Source organism: Numenius arquata, chromosome Z (genome assembly GCF_964106895.1).
Source record: "Numenius arquata chromosome Z, bNumArq3.hap1.1, whole genome shotgun sequence".
Lineage (NCBI taxonomy): Eukaryota > Metazoa > Chordata > Aves > Charadriiformes > Scolopacidae > Numenius > Numenius arquata.
The window spans coordinates 27349199-27365499 of NC_133616.1; the positions used below are offsets into that span (position 1 = coordinate 27349199).

At 40.1% G+C, this 16301-nt stretch overlaps 1 protein-coding gene across 1 annotated transcript in view; it reads left to right on the forward strand.

Annotated features, from left to right (window-relative positions):
- The first annotated feature begins 482 nt into the window (after nucleotides 1-482).
- ANKRD31 (ankyrin repeat domain 31) overlaps nucleotides 483-16301 on the forward strand; it is a 57191-nt gene continuing 41372 nt past the window's right edge. Inside the window, exons 1-7 of the mRNA XM_074166333.1 lie at nucleotides 483-577; nucleotides 1377-1432; nucleotides 2948-3027; nucleotides 6440-6486; nucleotides 7112-7206; nucleotides 8219-8259; nucleotides 14474-15124. Of these exons, the coding sequence (XP_074022434.1) occupies nucleotides 483-577; nucleotides 1377-1432; nucleotides 2948-3027; nucleotides 6440-6486; nucleotides 7112-7206; nucleotides 8219-8259; nucleotides 14474-15124 (1065 nt within the window). The remainder of the gene's footprint in view (nucleotides 578-1376; nucleotides 1433-2947; nucleotides 3028-6439; nucleotides 6487-7111; nucleotides 7207-8218; nucleotides 8260-14473; nucleotides 15125-16301) is intronic.

The following is a 16301-nucleotide window of genomic DNA, read 5'->3' on the forward strand; positions in this document are numbered from 1 at the left end:
CACATTAAGTTAAACATGGCAGTGGAAGTACACCAATTAGGAGAAGGGAGCAACTGTGTATGACACATAGGCCGGTTTTAAGTATGTTAAGTGCTTTGTGGCTCTGCTGGATGATATGGGCAGCAGGGCCTGAGCGAGAAGGCCAAGGCCAGTAAGGAGGCACAAACCCCTGCCAAAAGTGCCATCCCCAAGCAGGCTGAGGCCAGCTGTGCTGAGGGAGGCTCATCCTGATGGCACTGAAGGGAGAGCTGCCTTGAACCTCCACCACCAGCCACCTGCAAGCTTGCTCATCCTCGGGGCCCAGCGCTTGCTGCGGGCCAGGTCCCCTCTCCCGCTCTGCCTCGCCCTGACCCCCGTCGGAGCTGCAGGGCGCCGCGGGGTTCAGGCCTCCACAAAATGGCCGCCGCCACCGCTGAGGGGAGCTGCGCGGCACGCTGAGGGGAGGGCAGGCCGCCGGCGGCGCCCTGGAGAGCGGCGGCGCCATGGGGGGTCGGGACGACAGCGACAGCGACGAGACCGTGGTGGAGGGCTCTGTGACAGAGAGCGATGTGGAGGAAGAAGAGTTCCGTAGGAGGAGGTGATAACGCGGTGTGCCGCTGAGCTGCGCCTACCCGGGCGAGCGCGGCGGCAGGTGCGGCGCAGGGAAAAGCCGGGGGCCGCCGGCGGCGGACTGAGGGGCCTGCCTGAGGAAAGGCGGGCCCGGAGTGCGGAACAGCTCGATTATTTCTTAAATGTGTATTTTTAGTTTTGGGGTTTTCTTCCTTTTTTTTTTAATCTTTTTTTTGTTTCTCTGTTCAGACCAGTTTTGTATACCCTTAGACTCAGTTGTTCTTAGCTCTGCAAATGGTCCCCCGTTGATTTTACAGACACCCCTACACCCACCCACTCGCTGACCCACCTTGTGGGCCTCCCAGTTTGTGCCTCCAGGCCCTCCTGAATAACATCTTCGTCAGTGGAGGTGAAACATAACCAGAACCCAACTCAGAGAAAATAAAAAAAACACTTTAAATGCGGTTGTGGCTGATGTCATTTCTCCCCAACTTTAACTTGATAAGACATGGCAAAGAACTGAAACTACAGAGCAGCTGCACTTCTTTGTACTGGTGGTGTGGCTCAGTGTTGCTTGGAAGTACGTAAAGTGGTGATGTACCTCCGTACTGAAGGTTTCCTGTGCAGAATATGGGGTAGATCCTCACAGTTTTGGGGTCCTACGCTGTTGGTGTTGGCAATAGAGGTGCACTTGCCCCAGCGTGCAGTTAGCAGTGTCTTGACAGCAGAGGCTGAGATGGATGTCATCAAGTGCCCTTTTGAGTTTATAGGACTGAAAAACAGAGCATACAACTGTTTAATGGCCTTTTTTTTTTTTTGCCACAAAGGTTGCTTTTTCTTGAGAAGGACATGACCTTAACAACTGGAGTAGGAATTAATGAAGGTAGGACAGATCTGTTTTTCAGTCTGTTTCAGTCAGTTTCTGTGAACTGTTGCTGTGGACCTCCTTTAAACTTCAGTTTTGCACAAAGTTCATTCTTATGAACTGTATGTGCATTTTTGCTATATCCATAGTTTTAGCTTGTATTTTAGAAGAATGTTCAGCACCTTTTTAATATTTGAAAAATAGGTTCGCTTTTAATTTTTCCATTCTTCCTGTGTACTATAACTGAGAATACCTGTCTTGAGAAGTGTTTGAACTATATATAGGGATATATTTTTTGTTTAGAGGTGTGTATTTTATTTCAGCAGAACAAAATAAATAGAATCTAGACACATAATAGTCATATGTAACTCTAGTTGCAGATAGTATTTGAAAAACCTTATAATATACAAAATTTTAACATACAAAAGTTGGATAAGGATACTTAAGGGCATTATTTGAAGTGTATTATTAAATTACTTTAAAAATAAATGCATGCACACTCATTTAGAGCCTTAAAATCTTTCCTAATAACTCAGGTTGCGTGAGCAAGCGTGTTGTAGTTACATAATAGTTTTACTGCTACCAGTTAATATAGTTACATAAGTTAATATAAATCATATCTACAGCCCACTGAAATATGCAAAAACTTTTCCTATGGGTATGATTTCCTGATGCTAAACCTTTCATAGTTGCTCAACAGTTTTGTCTGAGGAAAGAAGCAGCATCCCATTTTGAAAACTTACCTGTGGTTATCCACTGGAATTAAGACCTGGGAACATTCAACATACATGGTTTAAGGCATGTTTATTTGAGTCATTGTTCAGCTTGTGGAGTGGGGATTTGTCTGAGGGCTGAGTGGTTTTGGTTTTTTTGTTTCTGTAAATGCAATAGATTATGATATTTTTAGCATTATGCCTGCGGCATTTTATATTCCGTAAGGTGAAATGAGTATTTAATTATTCATGTATTTGTGCTTACTTGTATAGTAGCAATTTGGTGATGAGATTTGTAACATAAATATTAATTTGATGGGTATTTTATTAATGTCAGTAACAGCATTCTAGTTTTGAAACTTAAGGGTCAAACTTTAAGGATTTTTATGTTTTTTTTCCAGAGACAAGTTCTTCATTTGCATAGTCATTAAAGAAAGTATTCCATATAGGACTACAAATATTTTTACTCAAATGGATCAAACAGCTTACCAAAATTCCAGTTGTTAGTTTAAAAAATCAGATGAAAGACTTAATCTCCAGCATGAACTCAAGGAGGATTCCAGAACACCAAGTGAAATAAATTCTCCCTCCAGCTGGTTTTATTAATTTCTTACTTCTCCCATATTGTAATTTCAAAATCTAGTTAGATAGACTGTTTAACCACTTAGGTCCATTGCATATCAGAAGCTTTGATACATATGCCTCAATTACTGAGTTATGTAGAAATTTATGGAGTTACAGAAAGTTACGTAGAAATTAAGGCAATCAAAACTTCTTTAATTACTGTATTTTCCATGTGGTTGGTTTTTTTTTTTCCTAGGAGCTCCCTCTCCAGAAATCTGTTTTATACAGAAATTTTTTGATCCCACATACAGTCAGAAGGAAGAACAGATAAATCCAGTAGATACAGAAATGGTATGTCTCTTGCTACACATATCTAACTATTAATTATTAGTAAACTCAGTGGGCCTCCCATTCTTTATGTGCAAGCATGGTGGCTTGCAGCTGAAATGATTTTTATGGGAAGATAGTTCTCATGTGTGTAACACATTCTCTCCAGGAAGGTGCCAGAAGCTCTTCCATGATGTTTCACGAGGGTATAACCTTTCAAATTTGAGAAGCAAGCACATAACAAAGATGAAGAAGTCGTGGACCACAAACTTTTTCGTATGTTCCCTTCAGGAGCTGGAAGATAACCATGTGGATTAACCGTGCCAGAATACACCCTTGGTTACTCATTATGAGATTAGCTGTTATCCAGCGATTGGACAGTTGTTTCTTTAAAAAAGAAAGAGATAATAATCTGAATTGCAAAATAAAATGTCTGCTTGCATGATGATGGGGTAATTAATTCTACTCTATGTATTCTCTAATCTACTAATTAGCCTGCATTTTAATATATTTGCCACAGTTGGTAGCTGGCCCATAAACTGCTGTACAATTGAGCAATCAGCTTTCCACCTGCATAGGACATGCTCATGAAATAACTGGAAACAAACAGGTCTCTACTCCAACTGAGGCTGTTTTAAAGCCTGGGACTGTTAACACTCTTTTCAGCGCTGTGGATTCACCATTCCAAAGACCACTATCTATGTATCCTTATTCCAGTATGAGAGGTGTTTTTTAAAAGAACTAAACTGTTTCCTAGATGACAGAAACAGCACTAAAAAAAAAAAGACACTCTTTCTACTGAAGGGAATGTTTTTACAGAGCATTACATAATTACAAATCAGTTGTCTCAAATGACAGTGCAGGGAACAGTGAGCAAGATCAAAAAGACACTGTTTCAAGGGCTTTTCTCCATAAGTTTATTTTGCTGCTTGCATGTTCCAGGGTTGTCTTGACTGAAGTTTATTACAGTTTTCTAAGATCAGAGGGAATGAGGGAAGTGCCATTTACTCTCTCTTTCTGTCCTCTGGGAGCTGATCTGACCATCTACTGCCAGCCAAAGTCTTTGGCTTCATGGCTCTCACAAGAGTAGCCAGTCTGCAATCCCAGTAAGGGATTCTTTCAAGTGTAAGGACAAACCCCCTGTCCACAAAAGGAAAAGTCAGAAAAACAAAGAAATGTAATACTTTTCACCAAATAGTTTGGATAACTAAATTTTTTTTTTCTTTAGTTTTTGTTTTTTTGGTGAGGCCTGTATAGCACTTCACTGGCAGCTTGGTCATGCACAGCATGGGGACAGTATAAAATTTAAATCTTTACTAAATGCTCTAAGGAACGCTATTGGGCTGTCATGTGTGATGCTTGCATGTGTAGATTGCGCCAGTGTGGCTCTTTAGCCACTCTGAGACCTAACATGGAACGTGCTTACATAGAAGCTTTCACATCTATTGTGTCCTCAGAAATGATCTTACGTGAATACAGCATCTTGATGCAATGTGATACAAGGGTCATGCAGCCTGGAGTGGCAGAATTTTTTCAGGAAATTTAGCATCTCTTCCATTTGTTCCAACGAGTCTTGGCTTTCTCTGTACTTCACGTGGGTTGGGGGAAGCTTGGGATATGAGTCCTATCCTTGATTCTACTAGAGGTTGTAAATAAGACTTTTCTTCCACCAGAGATGCATTAGGTATACAGACAGATTTTTTAGGATTCAGGTTCTTTCCAACTGACAAGTTGTTTCCGTTTTCTGTTAACAGCCTACTCCATGGCTTTTTCAGGCAGGCCTTATGATTGTAAGTTTGTGCTTTCACCTTTTTCAGGCTTTTTTTTTTGCTTGCCCAGTTAGTTGAAGTGCACCTAAAGTTGTTAGGTGGCACTTGCCGCTTTTAAGCATTAGTCTTTTTTTGGAACATGTTCGCAGTCCCCTCGGATAGTTGGCTGTATAAATAAGTGCTCAAACAAGAAAAATCAGTTGAGTTTTGCATGAATTTCCTTGCCAAAAAGAAGAGAGCAGGACAAAAGGATTCCCAGTACTTGCAATCAGTGGTCATAAATGCTATTTGTGTAATTTCTATGACTTGAGAACACCTGTCAACCAATCAGCAGTACACTGATTTTGCTTAGAACCTAATATTTTAGCAAACAAAATAGCTCCTCCGTCTTCTGAGAAACAACTGAGCTTTAAGCGTCTACCTGAGCAATGTTAGCCAGTTGAAGAGATTTAGTAGTTCTGCTATCCTCCTGACCTCGCTTGGTCTCTGGATAGTGGTCTGTGTAAATACCCAAGCTGATTCGTACAAAGAGTGTATTCAGCAGGTCAACAACTTTCTGCCAACTATCCCATTGCCATATTTTGGAACTACATCAGTCAATAATTGTTGCACAAACTGTTTCTAAAGAATCTGTTCCATTCCAGGAAACCTTTTAGCAGTCCTTCCTACTGGGCAATCTCCACCTGTTGCTCTCCATGTAATTTCTAAAATGGTTGTTCTTACTGTCTTGCTAATACCTTGTGCAAGCCAAATAAGCCATCACTTGGTGTCCACACCAAGATGTTCTTTCCCAGAGTTTTCCTAATGCTGTGAATGTTCTCCACTGTACGTCAATGATTTGCTTAAAATGGCAGCCAGTATGCCGATAGTCCACTAGTAATCCCCAGTCTTCAGCTCATCTGGAAGAGAACTGTTCTGCAGTTCACTTGCATCTTAATGGTTCACATCATCTTAATGGTTCCTCGGTTGCCTTGGACTTGAAATAAAGGCTTCTTTTTCCATACTAGAGGAGGTCTCTTCCGTACGTACAGTTGGAGGTGTATAAAGCAGATCCAGGCTCCTGTTACTAAAGAGTTTGAATTTGGCTCCTGCTCTGGCAGTAGCTCTCTGCTTACCTCCATTGCCCTTTCCTGTGTCTGCATGTAGCAGCCCTGCCACTTAGAGCTTTCTGATGTGCAGGTCTTGTCAGCCAAGTTCCTTAATTCTGCTTTCTGCAGCGATATCAATAGTTGTGTACAAAACTCCACAGTCCCTGGAGCAGCACCCTCTCTTTTTTAATTAAAAGAGGGAATTGTTACAAAAATAAGACAAAAACTGGGAGTTGAAATAAAAACACCTTGTGTTTTGGTCTTTTGATGTATAAAACACCTAAAGTTTAAAGCAGTCATGTCTTACTTGCATAGGTGTGGTTTCCTTCTGGGTGAGTGTTGTCTTTTGTAGACTTGATCTATTTTTCAATGTTTTTCTCAAATAGGACACGTAAAAAAAAGATCTAAGTGGAATAGCTTTTGTGTCTTACTAGTAATGTATGTAAAGATCAGATCTAAAAATTCCATTTCCCAGCTCAAAGGGAAATGAGATGGAAGAAGATAAGGATGTAGTAAAGTTGAGAAAAATGTTTACTAAGTGGTTAATTTTTTTTTTCCATTCAGGTAGCTCAAGAGGCATGCGCATCTAACCAGTCTGAGTCTCTACTGCAGTGAGTATAATGCGTCACATAGGAATTCTGGTCAGGCATACTGTAATTAAACAATTCTGTTATACCTCCATTTGTATGTTGTCTTATTCTCAATGTTCTACTGTGATGCAGTTTTCTTGTTTGGTTAGTGAAGGATCTATATTTATGTCTGGGGTAATTCTGTGTCCAATATGGGTCAAACCGTACCTTATTTGTTTTTATTGATGATGTTACTTTAATGGTATAAGGGAATAAGCAACAGGAATGACAGTAAACTACTCAGGGAAAACCACTAGACAAATAAACAAAAAACTGTAATAAATAATATTAGACATTTTATTCGTAGAAGCTATAGAAGATGGATTTATAATAGAAATGCTGAAAGAAGTAATAAAAAATGGGAAAGGCCATTTTTTCACTTAGAGATGAATGTATAAACGTACCTTGCTCCACTTAGGAAATCTGGAAGTCTTAGTTACTCTATGTCCTTGTAAACAGAAGTATGCCTCTAAAATAACTACAGTTGTTTCCACAAATAATTGTAAGTGCAAAACCGCATAAATAAAGTACTGTAGAAATTTTCTTAAGCTGAGCAGGTAACAGTTCTTCCTGAATAAGAACATTTTCCTGTATTGTTTAATTCTAGGGGTTGGATTAACTTTCAGTCACTTCCTGAAAATATTTCTAAGCCTGGTTTTGCACTAAATGCTGCAGTAGAGGGACAGCAAAATAATTCTGTAGGTATGTTGTATTTTGTACAAAACTGAAAGTTGCTCTAGCTGTGGCAAATTCATTTGAGAAGCTGAAGATGAGTAACTGCATAGGTTTATTTAGACTCTGACTATATGTGACCTTTACAATAGTTGTTTGGTTTTCATAGTTGTTTTGGACTACAAGTTACGTTTTTGTAAACATTCTGTTAGCATTGACCGAAAAAATAACTGTTTTCCTAAGCCAGTTCTATGTTTCCAGCTTAAAATTATTTCATTGCTGTGGAATTTTCTGACAAAAGTTACAGGCCACATAGTACTGAAGTGCCATGTGGATGTGTAAGGTAAGCGTGGATATAAGAGTCATGGATGGTTCCTACACACTTCTTACTAACATATCCAAGAATCAAAGACATCTGTAAGAAAGAAGAAACAAAAATGCTACTGGTCATTCCCCAGATCTGTCTGTCACCAGCTGCTGCTTCTGTTGTATTGCCCTTCCTCTGTGCTTCCAGCGGTGTAGGCCTGCTCCATCTTTTGAGCTAATTTTTACCAACCCAATAGAAACCCATTCACTTTATTTCTTATTAGGAAATTCCCAGGGAGTCACATGAAGGTCAAAACACAGTGGTGGGAGCACCCGGGGGGGTGGGGACATCCCTTTTCAGCGGCAGTAAGTTACTGATTGATTTGGCTGTATTGTCTAATTGCACCGTAATTACAGAGGGCAGGGGATAGGTATCATCCTGTGGAATGGGCAGCAGTTCCATCTGCTGATAGTCTTTGGAAACACAGGCCTCTAAACTACAGTGAAGAAATGTGACAAAATAGCCCTGGAATACGATTTGGTGACTAACAGAGCCTAACTAGAAATCTTACTGTCAACTCTGCTTAGAGAACATGACTACAGAAATTTTTAAGAATGGTTGAAACTTCAACCTTAATTGGGAAGTGAGGCTATTTTATTAGAGATGATGATAACTTTCAGAAGTGGAATTCAGTGACAGTACAACTGAAATACTTGTTTACTCTCCTAAATTTAGATATCAATTTGAATGGAGTTCAAAAAGATTCAGAAGAAAAGGTTAGTGTATTTTTACAACTGAATGTATATAAAATATCATTTAATTAGCATTAGAGAATATTTTACTGAAAAATATGTGGTTCTTTCATTTTAAAAAGCAGGCACATAGCTTTTGAAAGTGACGCTGTGCTCATTAGGTGAAAACAACTTAAGAGCTAACCTTTCTGCTTTTTGGGTAGGAAGTGCAGTTACTAAGTTTGCAAGGCTCAAGGGCAGAAGCATGGCAATAAAAGTGTAGTAGGAAAGACATCATCATGACACAGAATCTACAAGGGCTACTACTTAAGCTAAAGTAATGAAGACCTTTAGTAGCTTTAGACATGCTTTCCAGCAATGAAAATTATGTGAGAGTCATTAGGGAGATCTTTGAGGAGGAACAGAGTATCTGTAACTGTCCTTCTCATTGAGAGTAATGACTTGTGGCCAAAAATAGGTATTACCAGTCTCTTTGATACGTCTTTTTGGTAATCCTAAAGCTGCTCATGAGGGACTGGTTTCACTGCTGATGAGGTGAAAGTCAGAGAATAGCTTTGGAGCTACTTTTCCCCTTATTTGTCAGCTTCTTTCTCAGTGATACTGAATTGGGGGTGATTCCTCTACTGTGTGAGCCTGTCTGCTTGGGTATTGCAAGGTACTGCCCCTTTTCTTTGCCATGAGTTTCTGCTGCTTCCTTTGGGCCAACACTAGTGCTTGTTTGACTACAGAATGCAGCAGGTTTTGAGGAACAACAGTCAGATGCTGTTCAGTTATTTTTTTGTTGGCTTAGTTTTCAGCCACATTAGCTTTTCAGTCCAGCTCCCCAGAAGATTAGTTAAGTGTCAGTGCAGCACAAGAGAGGGTGTAGAAATGCATAGCTGAAGGCAGGTGGAAGGACAGGGACTGTACCAACCCTAATTTAGATAAGCTTAATGCAGCCTGAATGTTGTAAGTGTATCTCACAAACAATACTGATTATTTTAGTAATTATCTGCTGGCAAGCAGTGCTTTTGCATGTAAAAGAAAGAAAACCTTGGAGGGGAGAAGGAATTCCCTGACAGCTTCCTGAAAACACAGTAGCAAAAATTCAACAATATATCCATGTGAGCTGTCCAACTCAGACCTATCTTGAACAAGAGTTGAAGGTTCTGCAACCACCGACATAAACATCCAGTGATCAAATGTTCACTTTCTTCCTCTCCACTTCCCCTCTCCCCTTTTTCCTTCTAGCACTCCCTCCATTCTTGCAGTCAGTGAAGTCCAAGCCACAGTTAAGTACTGGCAGCATTTCATGAAGGAGTATTTGGCCTTTGCCTGTGTATCATGTGTCTGTATGCTGTCATCTGCAACCACGACGTTACTTGTGTCTGCTGTGCTACCTCTGCATTTTTATTGCCCCTCTGAGGCACAATGCCCTCTTTGCGCTTTTTGATTTCTAGTCTCAGTTCATCCCTGACTGGTTCATTCCTTTCAGGTCTATGGATGCTGGACAACGAAACTGTCACTGAAATGTGCTCTGTTGCTGTTTCTGCAGCAACAAGTAACTGCTATTACCAACTCCTATTGCAATGTCATGGACAGTTTGGGGGATTTCTGCAGCACTAGTGACATCAAGTGCATGAGTCCAAGAGAAGTGAGGGGATTATATTGGGTACATGTAAGGCTTGCTGCCATCTGCAGCTTCTTCAGAAACCTCACATTAACTTAGAAGAGGATACTACTTCCCAGTATTTCTTCTCTGACTTTCCAGTGTGGAGCAATTTACAGCAACATGCAGTGTAATCTGCTGAAATAACCTGTTTAATGCAGAGGCCAAAGCATTGTGACTGCTTCATTTAGTGCAGTAGATTTGGACCTATAAGTAAAAAGTTAGAATTCTTTATAAACCAATTTTACTTCTTTTTGGTTGAGATTAATGATGGAGAAAAAACAGTACTCCTAAAGCTATTTCACCAAAACCAGATTTGAGACCAGTATGGTGAATGGTTCATGTCTTGTAGCAAATATGATTGATTACATGGTCAGGTATCCCTTGTCTCAGAACAAAGGAAAAAAATTGAAATCCCCTAGGGTGTTCCTTTCTGAAAAATGTACAACTACCAATATAAAAATACAATGCCAGGTTTATTAGGTGAAACATTCTCTGTACAGAATTAATTAAAAACAAAAAAAATCAAAATGCCTTGAAACAAAGATTACCTATGATTAATAGCCTCTGGAGAGTAGGCGGATTGAGTGCACTGAGAATGTCTCCAGAGAGGAAATTTTAAGAGTCTGGACTAAGAAGATTGGAATTAATCCCTTTTGAAAGTGAGTTATACTTTTTGAAAATTGGCTGATATTGGCACTGGCAAGATCTGAGTGCTACAGGAAGACCTCTTGTGAGAGGAACCAAAGGCCATCCCAGCCTTTTGTGTACTGATTTGAAGGGAGACACGTTGGCAACCAGAAGTGAGTCACTAGGCATGTTAGTTTTGTATATCTATTCCTGAAAGTACAAGAGAAATTAATCAATTAGCATAGTCTCTGTGTAGAAGTCCTGACACCAGTAAGTCTTGCTCTGTTTTCTTGATTTTGATGGCATAGCAGCTCTGATTCCTGTTGTGGTTAGTTTGTCAATAGTGGAGCCAGTATTCGTCAACATTCTCATTAATGGCCTGGAAAATGGAAGAGAATGCACCCTCAGGAAGTTCAGAGGCGGTACTGGGAGGAGTGACTGAAACAACAGGTAGTTGTGTTGCCATTCAGAGACAGGTTGGAGAACTGGGCAGAGAGGAGTCTCGTTATGTTCAACAAAGGGAGATGCAAAGTCCTGCATCTGGGCAGCAGTAACCTCAGGCACCGTTATGTGCTGGGGACTAACTGGCTGGAAAGTAGCTCTGCAGAGAAAGACCTGGGGACTCTGGTGGACAACAAGCTGGCCACGAGCCAGTGATACACCCATGTGGCAAAGACGGCAAACAGTATTCCAGGCAGAGTTAGGAAGACTGTTGCTGGCAAGTTGAGGGAAGTATTCCTGTACTTGGTAAGGCCACATCTAGAATACTGTGTCCAGTTCTGGGTCCTCAGTGCAAGAAAGAGAGAGATGCACTGAAGTGAGTCCAGCACAGGGCCACGAAGATGATTAAAGGACTGATGCATCTTTCATATGAGGACAGACTGAGAGAGCTGGAACTGTTCGACCTGGAGAAGGCTCAGGGGCATCTTACCAATGTGTATGAACACCTGACAGGAGGGAATTAAGATGAGGGAGCCAGGCTTCTTAGTAGTACCCACTGATAGGACAAGAAGCAATGAACACAAATCCCCCCAGTTTTTAACTGTGAGGGTAGTCAGGCACTGGAAAAGGTTGCCTGGAGAGGTTGTGCATTGTCCAGCTGTGGAGATACTCAGAACTTGACTGGACGTGGTCCTGGGCAACCTGCTGCATCTGACACTGCTTGGACAGTGAGGCTGGACTAGCTAATCTTGAGAGGTCTCTTCCAACCTCAGCTGTTTGTGATTCACTGCATCCCTCATGTCCCAGTATATTGCAGTAATCTTCAGCTCAGCATTCTCACAGAAGCTGGTAATGTTGATCCTCCTGAAGCTGTAACTCTTTTGTAGTGATGCTTTTATATGTACGTATCGAAAGGCTGAACTTCTCTGCTGTTGTTTGACTCAGAGCTAACACATACAGGAGTCCATTTAAGATTTCCAATCCACTCTTATTATTTATGCTTTGGTATTATTCAGTCCAGTTTTGTAACATTACAAGCCACAGTCTGTGACACCAAGTAGCCACCAATTTCGTGATAACTTTTTGTTTCAAATGTGGAAAAAAAAATAATCCTTGCACATCAAGATTCACCAAGGTGATGTGAATGCAATGCCTTCTGCTGGAGGTGGCAGGCCAGAGTTTGCCCATGTGGCGCACAGGGAGACATCGAAGGCTTGCTTAAGCCTGTCTTGCTCACTGGCCTTTGGTGCAGTGAGTTTATTAACACACAGTTTTTATATCTATGGTCAAGTAGGTTGTTTTTTTTTTTAGATAGGACCTCTGCTTGACTTCCCTGTCCATCTGCTTCCTGTGGTGCAAGGTTCTGAATTAGATGAGGCTGGAGTTGACTGTGGCTAGGCCCAGCTGTTACCCAGTGTGTGTTTACTGGGTAACATGTTAACATGGTGAGATGAGATTCTGGGCTGATGCTAGAAGATCAGCAGGATTTGTGCCTGGATTAAGGAGCACCTTGATTTGAATTTGTACTGGGAATAATTGAGACCTGAGGATAGTGGGATTTAATCAAAGCTTTCGAAGTAGTGTGCTCATGCTCAGTGGAAGAGATGCACAGATGCCATAAGATGGTTGGCATTCAAACCTAAAAAGAATTAGCATCCTTATGCCAAAGAGATAACTCTTTCTTTGGCATTCTTACATAGGACCCCCTTTTTGAAATGAGTTGCTTGAGGCACATCTCTTCTGGTGGAGGATGGACCTGACCTTATATTTACACAATGTTGATATTTTACTGCTAAGCTACTGACTGAAGGGGAATCCTGCTCCTCCTTTGAGTGAAACTTACCTGTGTTTGAACTGTACTTACGACACTGTGGTTCACAAGAGAGAGAACTCTGTTTTTCACTTCAGTTCCCAGTTGGCTCAGCCCTGCTCCTTCAGCAGCTCCTCTGTTCCTTTTCAACAGATAATTGAAGGTACTGGGGCTTTAAGTGTCTTTTAGGATGAGTGAAAGCTGAGGATGGGTTTTGGGGAGGGAAGGTTTTGACTTTTATTATGTTTTGCACATCTTAATTACTAGTAGAGCAAGTCCTGTGGATTTTGCCAACAGAAATGAGTGCTAAAGAAATTTAGGTACCTGTAGTTGGATGGGGGGCATTGTGAACACCAGTCAATTTTAAGTGTTGAATTTCAGTTCACATTTGGGTTTTTAATATCTTGCAAAATTAGTCATTTATGCCTGCCTGATCATTCTACATTAATATAAATGAAAGTTTCCTCTGCCCTTCAGCAAACGCACCAAGCCTTTTTCTTAGGAAATCTTTAATAGACATACACGCTATTTATACCACAGTTCTTCAAGTACAGAAAGTTATGCCAGTGGGTTTTTTTCCCAATCATTTAAAGTCTGCACAAATTAGAGTAGTGATCTAAAAAGAAACTGTAAATCAATACAGCAAACTAAAAAGTAGTCAGTATTAAGGAACAATTAGCTGCAAACATACAAGATAGGAAGCAGCACACTGGGAAATAATTTTTCAACAAAGAATCAGGGATTTATAACAGTTTATAAACTGAACGTGAGTCAATACTGAGTTCTGCTCTTTCTGTTTTACTGTTTGTGAGCTTTAGCAAAAGTATGTTACGAATGGTTAAAGGATTCTTGCACTGCCCAGTATTGCCACGTGCTGGCAGCAAGAGTCTAAAAATGTTTTGGAAGAGATTATCTTAAGATCTAGTATTACTAAGCAACACCACTGTTACACACAAATGTTACATAGAAAAAAAATGGTTTAGGTCTGCTGAGGCATCTGATTTTATCCTGCAGAAGCATTTGAAACAGGTTAAAAAAAAAAAAAAGAGAAAGCTATTAATTGGTATAAAAGTGGGTGCATGTGTTGAAGGCAGCTCAAAGTGATTAGAAAAACAGCAGTATTACTTTTCCAAGAACAGCTATGATTTTGTGGTTTTGTATTCAGTGTGGAAACTCAAATGTGCAGCCTCCAAACATACTCTTAAGATTTTAAACTGAAACTTGTGAGGCACAAATGCTCCATACCTATGTGGGATCCACAAAAATGTATAATCAAAACTCATATATTGTGTTTTACTAAATAGGCTTTTTATATTATGATGAATATGCCGGCTTTCATTGTGTCTGGGTGACAGGATTGGATTTTTTCTTCTTTCTTTTAAAGCCATTTAGCACCTCCAGGTCATTGTCAATAGCTTATCTTTGACTTTGTAACAGACTTAGTCTCTCTTACTCTGAATTTTCACTGCTAGGGAAGTCAACAGATGAAGTGTGCTACTTTTGAAGCTGAGGCCTCAGTCTAACCTGTGTTAAGAATTTGTATGACTTCTTAGGGAAGGCCTTGAGTCTTGTAGTTTATGAAAAAATTGCAAATAAAATATATATGTTTATATATGGGTGACTTCTAAAGTGAATATTAATTACATGTTTTTTAAAAGAGTTGTTTCATTCCTTCCTGTAATTTTTTTTAAAATGTTTAGACTTCACAGAAATTAAGTAATGAAGATCTGTCTCCAGAAGTAAACCTCTGTCTGGATGTCCTACTGGAGGATATAATAACAATTGAAAAGGAAGAGACAGCACAAGATATATTTCTGGATGTTTTAGAAGATGGCCAGAGAACCTGCATGACCGTTACGGACACAGATAACAGAGTAACAGAGCATTCCCCTAATAATGATACAGATCTTCCACTGACATGCCCAGGGAAGATTTTCATGGAAGCATTCACTGAACAGAATATAGAGACTGGTGAATCTGAGATCAGTGATTTGTTGAGGTCCCCCAGTCATTCTGAGAGTCTTAAGATGATAAACCCATTGCCTGACAAGTTACAGTGTCAGGGTTGTGCCTCTTCCATTGATCCATCAGCAAAGGAGAGCAGTGATGCCCTGCCGGTACAGCTTGTGACAGCTCTGAATGTCTTGTCAGCATCTGTAGTACAACCTGTCACTCCTGTAGTGCCAAATGAGAGACAGTTTAACACCGAGGGAGAGCAGTTAAATTCAGAATCTGGTATTCCACAGTTAGATGGTGACTGTACACAAATAACAAATGGGATTGAGCCTCAGCTTGCTACAATTCAGGTAAGAATTGAAGCCTTAACAGGATCTAACTTGCAGAGGACAACAAATGAGCAAGTATATACACAGTTTAATTAATTGAAAATTTATGTTTGTGATAAAATATTTTATAGAATAGCCAAATTACTTGGAGAGTGAATCTTACTAAAGAATAAGCTGTCACCAATAATTTTCACGTTTAGTACTTTTTAAAGACTAATATTGTTTTTTTCTGTTTTGATACATCCGTGTTATGAAAATGTCTGAGCTTGCTGGGATGGAAAATCCCAGTAAAGTTAATTCAGTGACTGACAAGGAAATCTAGAATCAGCATGGGAGTTTCAAAAACTGGATCCTCTGTACGTCTTCTGTGTCTCATATTCTCTCCAAGGAAAGTTCCAAACCACTGTTCTGGTATTTCATTGTAGCACATTGGCATATACCATGCAATTTCAACTCTAGGTTCCTACCCCATCTGGTTCTGTTTTTCCTCCGGACTGTAGTATGCTGTTTTCTGCTATCATAATTCTCACTGCTGTAGCATACTGATGCTTTGCAAGTATTACAAAAGAAATTATAGCTATGTCTTTCCTGTAGACTAGAAAGATTACTTATGGGCATTTTTTATACCCATATTTAGAAGTGCATTTATTTTGTTTAGTTCTGCCTATGTTAGACTTACTAAAAAAACTGAGGCATGGTTTTATGTTTGTGTCCTCCCTTGAAGAAGCTAGTACTTATGGAAACAACACATGATCCTTCTTTCTGTTTTCTTCTCTTACCCTATGCTGTTCTCTCTGGAAAGGTGATCTGGAATAGGTCATTTGGATTCAACAACACAAATACAGAAATCTAGAGAGGAACATGAAGGGAAAGCAATGCTCTAGTCTCCTGCTGTTTAGGTTATAATAAGGGAAAGAGAAAGGCACGTAGGAGATGTATGTTTATCCTATGGGTAGTAGACATCCATTGTAAACCTGAAATCAGATTCTCTGCTCTGTGTTGTCTTTGAATAATTTGGAGCTGCCCCATGGTGGCATAAAGCATCCGAAGACTATCAGTTAATTGTGTCTGTTGCTGGTAGCATTAACTGCATATAACAGTACATAATAAAAGGTGCCACAAAGGTAGCTAATTTCAAGGTGCCGAAAGTTCTCTAGGCTAATTGTCTCAGCAACATAGCAATTTACAAAGCTCTTTCAGTGAAGCATTGATTTCTGAAATTTGTAGCAGAGCTGTGTGAAGCTTAATGTAT